This window comes from Salvelinus sp. IW2-2015, unplaced genomic scaffold (assembly GCF_002910315.2).
Source record: "Salvelinus sp. IW2-2015 unplaced genomic scaffold, ASM291031v2 Un_scaffold5018, whole genome shotgun sequence".
NCBI lineage: Eukaryota > Metazoa > Chordata > Actinopteri > Salmoniformes > Salmonidae > Salvelinus > Salvelinus sp. IW2-2015.
Genome location: NW_019946286.1, coordinates 19,549 through 32,614, shown reverse-complemented (window position 1 = coordinate 32,614; position 13,066 = coordinate 19,549). Strand labels below are relative to the sequence as shown.

General features: G+C 48.3%; 1 protein-coding gene across 1 annotated transcript in view; it reads left to right on the top strand.

Moving 5' to 3' along the window:
- Positions 1-1,196: 1,196 nt before the first annotated feature.
- The window catches only part of LOC112077882 (TBC1 domain family member 23-like), a 14,364-nt gene continuing 2,494 nt past the window's right edge, over positions 1,197-13,066 (top strand). The window contains 12 exon segments of the mRNA XM_070441861.1: positions 1,197-1,200; positions 1,468-1,497; positions 1,500-1,529; positions 1,532-1,590; positions 3,238-3,362; positions 3,523-3,534; positions 4,195-4,234; positions 4,887-4,983; positions 5,063-5,144; positions 5,146-5,164; positions 6,722-6,844; positions 7,053-7,145. Coding sequence (XP_070297962.1) covers positions 1,197-1,200; positions 1,468-1,497; positions 1,500-1,529; positions 1,532-1,590; positions 3,238-3,362; positions 3,523-3,534; positions 4,195-4,234; positions 4,887-4,983; positions 5,063-5,144; positions 5,146-5,164; positions 6,722-6,844; positions 7,053-7,145 — 714 coding nt within the window.

Here is a 13,066-nt window from a genome sequence, read left to right as displayed (position 1 = left end):
TCATCAAGCCTAATTAATCAGCTGTACCAGTTTAGGGTTAAGCAAACGTGAAACTTTTGGGGCGAGGGGTGGGTTGGGAAACCCTGATCTAGATGACTGTGTTGAAGACAACACCTCCATTTTGGCTCTCTCCCACCATTGTGTTGAAGCCAACACCTCCATCTTGGCTCTCCCCACCATTGTGTTGAAGCCACACCTCCATCTTGGTTCTCTTCCACCACTGTGTTGAAGCCAACACGTCCATCTGGCTCTCCCCCACCATTGTGTTGAAGCCAAACACTCCATCTTGGCTCTCCCCACCATTGTGTTGAAGCCAACACCTCCATCTTGGCTATCCCGTACCATTGTTGAAGCCAACACCTCCATCTTGGCGCTCCCCCCACCATTGTGTTGAAGCCAACACCTCCATCTTGGCTCTCCCCCACCATTGTGTTGAAGCCAACACCTCCATCTGGTTCTCTTCCACACTGGTTGAAGCCAACACGTCCATCTTGGCTCTCCCCCACCATTGTGTTGAAGCCAACACCTCCATCTTGGCTCTCCCCCACCATTGTGTTGAAGCCAACACCTCCATCTTGGCTCTCCCCCACCATTGTGTTGAAGCCAACACCTCCATCTTGGTTCTCTTCCACCACTGTGTTGAAGACAACACTCCATCTTGGCTCTCCCGTACCATTGTGTTGAACCAACACCTCCATCTTGGCTCTCCCCCACCCTTGTGTTTGAAGCCAACACCTCCATCTTGGCTCTCTCCCACCATTGTGTTGAAGCCAACACCTCCATCTTGGCTCTCCCCTACATTGTGTTGAAGACAACACCTCCATCTTGGCTCTCCCCCACCATTGGTTGAAGCCAACACCTCCATCTTGGCTCCCCCACCATTGTGTTGAGACAACACCTCCATCTTGGCTCTCCCCCACCATTGTGTTGAAGCCAACACCTCCATCTTGGCTCTCCCCCCATTGTGTTGAAGCACACCTCCATCTTGGCTCCCCCCACCATTGTGTTGAAGCCAAACACCTCCATCTTGGCTCTCCCCCCTACCATTGTGTTGAAGCCAACACCTCCATCTTGGCTACTCCCCCCACCATTGTGTTGAAGCCAACACCTCCATCTTGGTCTCCCCACATTGTGTGAAGCCAACACCTCCATCTTGGCTCTCCCCCTACCATTGTAGGTTTGTAGGAGCTATAGAAATGCGTGTATTAATGTCTACATTAATTTATACCATGTTTATTCTATACAGACACCTTCATGCATACTGTACATTATACTATGCTAAACATGATAGAATATATAATAAACACTTAGTGTAATTTAGAGATGACTGATGTTACACACACACACACACACCACACGACACAAACTCACACAACTCCATCTGCTTCTACGCTGACATGAATAAATAAATACACAGCGAGACACACACCCCCTGTGTGTAACTAACGCGTACATCTTCCTGTCCAGGGACTGGTGTAGTGAAGGGCCGTCCGTTCCATTGTACAGACTGCTGCTTCAGTATCATGAACCAAACTCTGCTCCTTCCTCGACACCAAGAAGATCACCCCAGACTCCTACACTATACACTGGGTATGTCTATCTAACCCAGACTCCTACACTATACACTGGGTATGTCTATCTAACCCCAGACTCCTACACTATACACTGGGTATGTCTATCTAACCCCAGACTCCTACACTATACACTGGGTATGTCTATCTAACCCAGACTCCTACACTATACACTGGGTATGTCTATCTAACCCCAGACTCCTACACTATACACTGGGTATGTCTATCTAACCCCAGACTCCTACACTATACACTGGGTATGTCTATCTAACCCCAGACTCCTACACTATACACTGGGTATGTCTATCTAACCCCAGACTCCTACACTATACACGGGATGTCTATCTAACCCAGACTCCTACACTATACACTGGGTATGTTATACACTATACACTGGGTATGTCTATCTAACCCCAGACTCCTACACTATACACTGGGTAGTGCTATCTAACCCCAGACTCCTACACTATACACTGGGTATGTCTATCTAACCCCAGACTCCTACACTATACACTGGGTATGTCTATCTAACCCCAGACTCCTACACTATACACTGGGTATGTCTATCTAACCCCAGACTCCTACACTAACACTGGGTATGTCTATCTAACCCAGACTCCTACACTATACACTGGGTATGTCTATATACTATACACTGGGTAAGTCTATACACTATACACTGGGTATGTCATATACTATACACTGGGTATGTCTATACACTATACACTGGGTATGTCTATATACTAACACTGGGTAAGTCTATACACTATACACTGGGTATGTCTATACACTATACACTGGGTAAGTCATACACTATACACGGGTATGTCTATATACTATACACTGGGTATGTCTATACACTATACACTGGGTATGTCTATACACTATACACTGGGTATGTCTATACACTATACACTGGGTATGTCTATACACTATACCTGGTAAGTCTACACTATACACTGGGTAGTCTATATACTATACACTGGGTATGTCTATATACTATACACTGGGAATGTCTATACACTACACTGGGTATGTCTAACACTATACACTGGGTATGTCTATACACTATCATGGGTATGCTATACACTATACACTGGGTATGTCTATACACTATACACTGGGTATGTCTATACACTATACACTGGGTTAGTCTATACACTATACACTGGGTATGTTATACACTATACACTGGGATGTTATCACTATACACTGGGTATGTCTATACACTATACACTGGGTAAGTCTATATACTATACACTGGGTATGTCTATACACTATACACTGGGTAGCTCTACTCATACATAACACTGGGTATGTCTATACACTATACACTGGGTATGTCTATACACTATACACTGGGTATGTCTATATACTATACACTGGGTATGTCTTCTAACCCCAGACTCCTACACATTACACTGGGTATGTCTATCAACCCCAGACTCCTACACTATACACTGGGTAGTCTATCTAACCCCAGACTCCAACACCTATACACTGGGTATGTCTATCTAACCCCAGACTCCTACACTATACACTGGGTATGTCTATCTAACCCCAGACTTCTACACTATACACTGGGTATGTCAGTACAACTATTAGGTTTGAAATTTCCCTTGCAGTGGGATGGTGGATTGTGACTGGTATGTTGTGTGTCCTACAGCTAGGCAGTCTGTTCTCCAGTCACTGCCTACCAGAGGTGACTCAGGCCATGTGGGACTTTTACCTCCAACAGGCCGACCCCTTCCTCATCTTCTTCCTCCTGCTCATCATCCTCGTCAACGCCAAGTACACACTATTACAACATATTACCAATACAAACCAGATTACCACACATAGCTACCGCAAATCAATGTCATAAACTGATCAATACAAGGTCTTCAATGCTCTGATAGTACATTATTACTTTGTTTCCCCCTAGAGATACCATCCTGTTATTTCCCCCTAGAGATAACATCCTGTTATTTCCCCCCTAGAGATAACATCCTGTTTGTTCCCCCCTAGAGATAACATCCTGTTTGTTCCCCCCTAGAGATAACATCCTGTTATTTCCCCCTAGAGATACATCCTGGTTATTTCCCCCCTAGAGATAACATCCTGTTAGTTCCCCCCTAGAGATAACATCCTGTAGTTCCCCCCTAGAGATAACATCCTGTTAGTTCCCCCCCTAGAGATAACATCCTGTTAGTTCCCTCCTAGAGATAACATCCTGTTAGTTCCCCCTAGAGATAACATCCGCGGTTGTTCCCCCCTAGAGATAAACTCCTGTTATCTCCCCCCCTAGAGATAACATCCTGTTATTTCCCCCCTAGAGATAACATCCTGTTATTTCCCCCCCCCTAGAGATGACATCCTGTTTGTTCCCCCCTAGAGATAACATCCTGTTGTTTCCCCCTAGAGATAACATCCTGTTTGTTTCCCCCCTAGAGATAACATCCTGTTTGTTTCCCCCTAGAGATAACATCCTGTTTGTTCCCCCTAGAGATAACATCCTGTTAGTTCCCCCCTAGAGATACCATCCTGTTTGTTCCTCCCTAGAGATAACATCCTGATTGTCCCCCCTAGAGACAACATCCTGTTATTCCCCCCTAGAGATGACATCCTGTTTGTTCCCCCCTAGAGATGACATCCTGTTTGTCCCCCCTAGAGATAACATCCTGGTTTGTCCCCCCCTAGAGATAACATCCTGTTTTGTTCCCCCCTAGAGATAACATCCTGTTTGTTCCCCCCTAGAGATACATCCTGTTTGTTCCCCCTAGAGATAACATCCTGTTAGATCCCCCCTAGAGATAAAACATCCTGTTTGTTCCCCCCTAGAGATAACATCCTGTTATTTTCCCCCTAAGGAGATAACATCCTGTTATTTCCCCTAGAGATAACATCCTGTTATTTTCCCCCTAGAGATACCATCCTGTTATTTCCCCCTAGAGATACCATCCTGTTATTTCCCCCTAGAGATAACATCCTGTTTGTTCCCTCCTAGAGAAACATCCTGTTGTGTCTCACCTAGAGATAACATCCTGTTTGTTCCTCCTAGAGATAACATCCTGTTTGTTCCTCCCTAGAGATAACATCCTGTTTGTTCCTCCCTAGAGATAACATCCTGTTTGTTCCTCCCTAGAGAAACATCCTTTGTTCCTCCCTAGAGGAACATCCTGTTTGTTCCTCCCTAGAGATAACATCCTGTTTGTTCCCCCCTAGAGATAACATCCTGTTTGTTCCCCCTAGAGATAACATCCTGTTTGTTCCCCCCTAGAGATAACATCCTGTTTGTTCCCCCCTAGAGATAACATCCTGTTTGTTCCCCCCTAGATAACATCCTGTTTGTTCCCCCCTAGAGATAACATCCTTTGTTCCCCCCTAGAGAAACATCCTGCAACAAGAAGGGACAGTAAAGAAGATATCATCAGTAAGTTATCTGCTTCTGGATTCAGCTTCTAGGCTGCTGTGTATTGAATGCAGGGTTCTAACCCGTGTGTTTGTTACAGAGATGTTGGAGGACTCTCCTGCCCTGTTAGAGGCTGATGATATAGAAGACCTGTTCTCTCTGGCAAGTATTACTGGAGCAAGACCCTCTGTCTCTGAGAAAGGTAAAGTACTGTCATGGGCCCTGCTTAATACAGCTGACATGGGGCCCTGCTTAATACAGCTGACATGGGGCCCGCTTAATACAGCTGACAGGGGATAATACCTTACTGTAAAAGCTTACTTACAAGCCCTTAACCAACAATGCAGTTTTAAGAATATAGAGTTAAGAAAATACTTTATTTTTTGTTGACTTTATTTAGTAACACAAAATAACAATAATGGGGATATATACAGGGGTACCGGTACAGAGTCAATGTGGAGGCTATATTACAGGGTGTTACGGTACAGAGTCAATGTGGAGGCTATATACAGGGTGTTACGGTACAGAGTCAATGTGGAGGCTATATACAGGGGTACCGGTACAGAGTCAATGTGGAGGCTATAACAGGGGGTACCGGTACAGAGTCAATGTGGAGGCTATATACAGGGTGTTACGGTACAGAGTCAATGTGGAGGCTATATACAGGGTGTTACGGTACAGAGTCAATGTGGAGGCTATATACAGGGGTACCGGTACAGAGTCAATGTGGAGACTATATACAGGGGGTACTGGTACAGAGTCCATGTTGAGGCTATATACAGGGTGTTACGGTACAGAGTCAATGTGGAGGCTATATACAGGGGGTACCAACACAGAGTCAATGTGAACAGTCTATGACTTGGGTGACTGGAGTCTTTAACAATTCTTTGGGCCTTCCTCTGACACCGCCTGGTATAGAGGTCCAGGATGGCAGGAAGCTTGGCCCAGTGATGTACTGGGCCATAGGCACTACACTCTGTAGCGCCTTGCGGTCAGATGCCTAGCAGTTGCACTACCAAGCAGTGATGCAACCAGTCAGGATGCTCTCGATGGTGTAGCTGTATAACTTTTTGAGGATCTGTGGACCCATGCCAAATCTTGTCAGTCTCCTGAGGGGGAGTAGGCTTTGTCTTGGTGTGTTTGGACCATGATAGTTTGTTGGTGATGTGGACACCAAGAAACTTGAAACTCTCGACCCGCTCCACTACAGCCCCGTCGATGTTAACGGGGGCCTGTTCGGCCCGCCTTTTCCTGTAGTCCACGATCAACTCCTTTGTCTTGATCACGTTGAGGGAGAGGTTGTTGTCCTGGCACCACACGGTCAGGTCTCTGACCTTCTCCCTATAGGCTGTCTCATCGTTGTCGGTGATCAGGCCTACCATTGCAGTCATGAGTGAACAGGAATTACAGGAGGGGCCTGAGCACGCACTGCTGAGGGGCCCCTGTGTTGAGAATCAGTGTGGTGGATGTGTTGTTACCTACCTTCACCACCTGGGGGCGGCCCGCCAGGAAGTCCAGGATCCAGCTGCATGGAGCTCTGTTCAATATAACTGAAGTTGCTGCCCCTGCAGTGAGTGGCACTTTTGTGAGGGAAGAAGAAGCTTGAAAAATGTTTTTTCTTGGAGAATACCTTTACATTTCTCTGAACTGTTTTAATTCTCTTCAGTGGGCCATGTTAAGTTGCTAGCTTTCATAATGTATGTAGCTGTATGTCTCKCTGAGTAGGAGAACCAGACTCTGACTCTCTCTGTGTCTGTAGGAGAACCAGAACTTGTTTGGGTCCAGCCTGGTGGCACTGAAGGAGGAAGACATGGATCTGAGTCAGGCTCTCTGTCTCCCTGTGTCTGTCCCTGAGATCCTGCAGGCCAACCAGCTGCAGCCTGTGAGTAACAGCACCCCTGAGGTGCGTTCAACAAGGTTTTCATATTCAGTGAACATGTTACTGTAGTGACAGTTTTAGTTGGGCTGAAAATGTTAGTTGAAAATCAAATGGCTAATTAATGTAGCATTTTAGTAGCAATAACCAAACAACGAATGACTTTGATATTCCTACTACATGTAATAGAAATGTCTCTATCGACCTGTCCCAGGAAGGGGTTCGGTTCTTTGTGGTGGACTGTCGACCTGCTGAGCAGTACAACGCTGGACACCTCTCTACTGCCTTCCACCTGGACTCAGACTTGGTGAGACCTTGGGGGGTGTAGAGGAGACTAGGGCTGGAGAAATGGGGAGGAGGGAGCGGTAAGGAAAGGGAGGGAGATGGGGAGGGGGACGGTGGAGGAGAATGGGGAGGGGGGACGGTGGAGGAGAATGGGGAGGGGGGACGGTGGAGGAGAATGGGGAGGGGACGGTAGAGGAGAATGGGGGAGGGGGAACGGTGAGGAGAATGGGGAGGGGGGTGGACGGTGAGGGAATGGGAGGGGGGACGGTGGAGGAGAATGGGGGAGGGGGACGGTGGAGGAGAATGGGGAGGGGGACGGTGGGAGGAGAATGGGGAGGGGGGACGGTGGAGGAGAATGGGGAGGGGGGACGGTGGAGGAGAATGGGGAGGGGGGACGGTGGAGGAGAATGGGAGGGGGGACGGTGGAGGAGAATGGGGAGAGGGGACGGGGAGAGAATGGGGAGGGGGACGGGGAGGAGAATGGGGAGGGGGGACGGTGGAGGAGAATGGGAGGGGGACGGTAGAGGAAGATGGGGGATGGGGACGGTGGAGGAGAATGGGGAGAGGACGGTGAGAGATGGGGAGAGGGGACGGTGGAGGAGAATGGGGAGGGGGACGGTGGAGGGAAGGGGAAGGGGAGGAGAATGGGGAGGGGGACGGTGGAGGAGAATGGGGAGAGGGGACGGTGAGGAGAATGGGGAGGGGGACGGTGGAGGAGAATGGGGAGGGGGACGGTGGAGGAGAATGGGGACGGCGGAGGAGAATGGGGAGGGGGGACGGTGGAGGAGAATGGGGAGGGGGGACGGCGGAGGAGAATGGGGAGGGGGGACGGTGGAGGAGAATGGGGAGGGGGGACGGTGAGGAGAATGGGAGGGGGGACGGTGGAGGAGAATGGGGAGGGGGGACGGCGGAGGAGAATGGGGAGGGGCGGCGGAGGAGAATGGGGAGGGGGGCGGGGAGGAGAATGGGGAGGGGGACGGCGGAGGAGAATGGGGAGGGGCGAGGGAGGAGAATGGAGGGGGGACGGGGAGGAGAATGGGGAGGGGGACGGGGGAGGAGAATGGGGAGGGGACGGCGAGGAGAATGGGGAGGGAGGGACGGAGGGAGGAGAATGGGGAGGGGGGCGGGGAGGAGAATGGGGAGGGGGGACGGGAGGAGAATGGGGAGGGGGACGGCGGAGGGAAGGGGAGAGGGGAGCGGGAGGAGAATGGGGAGGGGGACGGGGAGGAGATGGGGAGGGGGACGGAGGAGAATGGGGAGGAGGGCGGAGAGGAGAATGGGGAGGGGGGGCGGGAGCGAGAATGGGGAGGGGGGACGGAGAGGAGAATGGGAGGGGGGGCGGGGAGGAGAATGGGGAGGGGGGACGGCGGAGGAAGAATGGGGAGGGGGGACGGTGGAGGAGAATGGGGAGGGGGGACGGGGAGGAGAAATGGGGAGGGGGACGGCGGAGGAGAATGGGGAGGGGGGACGGAGGAGGAGAATGGGGAGGGGGGACGGCGGAGGAGAGTGGGGAGGGGGACGGCGGAGGAGAATGGGGAGGGGGGACGGGGAGGAGAATGGGAGGGGGGACGGCTGGAGGAGAATGGGGAAGGGGGCGACGGGGGGTGAGGGAGGAGCATGAGGGTGAAGGGAGGAGAATGACGGGAAGATGGCGGAGGAATGGAGACGGGAGAGATGGACGCGTAGAGAATGGCGCGAGAGGGCGAGGAATGGACGGCCGGAGGAGAATGGGCGTGGAGGAAGGAGGGTGGAGGTGACGGGCGGAGGAAGAGGGGGGTGATGAGCAGTTAGGACGGTGAGAGAATCGGGAGGGGACGCGAGGTACGGGCGCGGATGAGGACGTCAGAGATGGGAGGTGTGACGAATGGTCAGGGCGAGAAGAGGAGTCAGAGAACTGCCCAATCACGATACGTGATATATTTAAAGTATTCAAATCTTTATCGTCTAAATGTGCCGAATATCAACAGGTGTAGTAGACTACGGAAATTAATACAAAAGTGAGTAACACGTGAAGCTATAAACAGGTGTAGTCCAGATCTATCAGTGTGAAATGCATGGAATACAAACAGGTGTAGTAAGACCTTCACAGTGAATGCCTGAATACAACAGGTGTAGTAGACCTTACCGCGTGACACAATGCTGAATACCAACAGGTGTAGTTAGACCTCACAGTGAAATGGCGAATACAACAGGTGTAGTAGACCTCACAGTGAAATGCTGAAATACAACAGGTGTAGTAGACCTTCACAGTGAAATGCTGAATACAACAGGTGTAGTAGCTCACAGTGAAAATGCTGAATACAACAGGTGTATAGACCTCAAGTGAAATGCTGAATACAAACAGGTGTAGTAGACCTTACAGTGAAATGCTGAATACAACAGGTGTAGTAGACCTTACGTGAAATGCTGAATACAACAGTGTAGTAGACCTACGTGAATGCTGAATACAACAGGTGTGTAGACCTCACGAAGTGAAATGCTGAATACAACAGGATGTAGAGACTCACAGTGAAATGCTGAATACAACAGGTTGTAGTAGACCTCTACAAGTGAAAAATGCTGAATACACAGGTGTAGTAGACCTTACAGTGAAATGCTGAATACAACAGTGTAGTAGACCTCACAGTGAAATGCTGAATACAACAGGTGTAGTAGACCTCACAGTGAAATGCTGAATACAACAGGTGTAGTAAGACCCTCACAGTGAAATGCTAGAATTACAACAGTGAAGTAGACTTAACAGTGAAATGCTGAATAACAACAGGTGTAGTAGACCTTACATTGAAATGCTGATACAACAGATGTGTAGTAGACCTTACAGTGAAATGCTGAATACAACAGGTGTAGTAGACCTCACAGTGAAATGCTGAATACAACAGTGTAGTAGACCTCACAGTGAAAATGCTGAATACAACAGGTGTAGTAGACTTACAGGAAAGCTGAATACCACAGGTGTGTAGACCTACATTGAAAATGCTGAACTACAAAGGTGTAAGTAGACTACAGTGAAATGCTGATACAACAGATGGTAGTAGACCTCACAGTGAAATGCTGAATACAACAGGTGTAGTAGACCTTACAGTGAAATGCTGAATAAACAGGTGTAGTAGCCTTACAGTGAAATGCTGAATACAACAGGTGTGTAGACCTTACAGTGAAATGCTGAATACAAACAGGTGTAGCAGACCTACAGTAAAAATGCTGAATACAACAGTGTAGTAGACATCACAGTGAAATGCTGAATACAATAGGTGTAGTAGACCTCACAGTGAAATGCTGCATTACAACGGGTGTAGTGACCTCACAGTGAAATGCTGAATACACAGGTGTAGTAGACCTCACAGTGAATGCTGAATACAATAGGTGTAGTAGACCTCACAGTGAAATGCTGCATACAAACAGGTGTAGTAGACCTCACAAGTGAAATGCTGAATACAACAGGTGTAGTAGACCTTTACAGTGAAATGCTGAATACAACAGGTGTAGTAGACCTCACAGTGAAATGCTGAATACAACAGGTGTAGTAGACCTCACAGTGAAATGCTTACTTACAAGCCCTTAACCAACAGTGCAGTTTAAAAAATTACCAACAGCAAAAAGTAAGAGATAAGAATAACAAATAATTAAAGAGCAGCCAGTAATATATACAATAGTGGGGCTATATACGGAGTACCGAGTATACAGAGTCAAGAGGTAATATGTACTAATTAGGTAGAGTTATTAAAGTGACTATGCATAGATAATAACAGAGAGTAGCAGCCAGCGTAGAAGAGGGTGGTGGGGGTGGCAATGCAAATAGTCTGGGTAGCCATTTGATCAGCCCGTTAATGAGAATGGGGGCGTGCTCGTCCTCCTTTCCTGCAGTCCACAATCAGCTGCTTTGTCTGGATCACGTTGAGGGAGAGGTTGTTGTGCTGGCACCACATGGCCTCAGCTTATTGATGAGCTTTGAGAGCACTATTGTGTTGACACGCTGAGCTGTAGTCGAAGAATAGTATTCTCACATAGGTGTTCCTTTTGTCCAGGTGGGAAAGGGCAGTGGGAGTTGTAATAGAGATTGCATCATCTGTGGATCTGTTGGTGCGGTATGCAACTTGGATGGGTCTAGGTTTTCTGGGTTAATGGTGTTTGATGTGAGCCATGACCAGCCTTTCAAAGCATGTTCATGGCTACAGACCTGAATGCTACGGTCGGTAGTCATTTAGCAGTTACCTTAGTGTTCCTTGAGCACAGGGACTATGCTGGTCTGCCTTGAAACGTGTTGTATACAGATCCGACAGGGAGAGGTTGAAAAATGTCAGTGAAGACACTTGCCAGTTGTCAGCACATGCTCGCAGTACACGTCCTGGTAATCCCGTCTGGCCACGCGCCTTGTGAATGTTTGTTGACCTGTTTAAAGGTCTTTCTCACATCGGCTCACGGAGAGTGTGAGTCACACAGTCGTCTGGAACAGCTGGTGCTCTCATGCATGTTATTTGTTTTTTATGTTATTTGCCTCAAAGTAAGCATAGAAGTAGTCTTAGCTCGTCTGTAGCTCGTGTCACTGGGCAGCTTGCGGCTGTGTTCCCTTTGTAGTCTGTAATGGTTTGTCAAGCCCTGCCACATTGGAACGAGCGTCAGAGCCGCTGTAGTACGATTCGTCTTAGTCTCCTTCTGTATTGACACTTTGCCTTTTGATGATTCGTCTGAGGCATAGCAGGATTTCTTTAAGCTCTAGCCTTATAGCTCAGTGTGGATGTTGCCTGTAAACCATGGTTCTGGTTGGGTATGTACAGTAGATAGTTGTCTACATCTTATCTGAGATACTCTACCTCAGGCAATCAAAACTCGAGACTTCCTGTGATATTGGTGCACCAGCTGTTGTTTACATATATGCATAGTCCACACCCCTTGTCTTACCATACGCCGCTGTTCTATCCTGCCGATATGACCAGCCAGCCTGTATGTTGATAATGTCGTCGTTCAGCGCCACACGCCGCGTGAAGCATAAGAATTACAGTTTTAATGTCCCGTTGTAGTTATATCTTCCTCGTAGGTCTGTCGATTTTATTTTCCAATTGATTGCACGTTAGCTAGTAGAAACAGAAGGCGGGGGGGGGGATCGCCCGTCCTCTTTTTCTAAATTGTCTCTTCACGCAAATGTTGGGGATTTGGGCCTGTTCCCGGGAAAGCAGTATGTCGTTCACGTCGGCTCGTTAAAGGAAAAAAAAAGCTTCTGCCAGTCCGTGGTGAGTCATCGCTGTTCTGTGTCCAGACGTTATTTTTGGTCATAAAGAGACGGTAGCAGCAACATTATGTACAAAATAAGTAAAAAAAATAAGTTGCAAAAATACGAACATAAAAACACAATCGGTTAAGAGCTCGTAAAACGTCAGCCATCTTCTCCGGCGCCGTCTTGCTCGTGTGGTACAAACGGGTGGGGGAGGGGCTCGTGTGTCTCACCAAACCGACTCGTGCGAATTAGATCAAATCAAATGTATTATACACATGGTTAGCAGATGTTAATGCGAGTGTAGCGAAATGCAGACTTGTTGCTGGTTTTCCATCATCTTGTCTGGTAGTATCTTGACTGCATCATATCGATGTAAAGAAGCTAGCTAGCACGGCTAATTGAGGATATATTGCTCAACTCACCCGTCCGTCTCCTCCGTAGGGTATAAATCGTCTCTCTCCGTAGGGTATAAATCGGCCGTCTCCGTAGGGTATAAGTCGGCTTTTAGGGGATAGTTGACTTACTTTCTGTCGCTCTCGCTCTTTGTGAGTCCCAAATGGCACCCTAATTCACTATATAGTGTGCACACCTTGACCAGAGCCCTATTCCCTATATAGTGTGCACTACTTTTGACCAGAGCCCTATTCCCTAAGAGCGAGAGCGACAGAAAGTAAGTCAACTATCCCCTAAAAGCCGACTTATACCCTACGGAGACGGCCGATTTATACCCA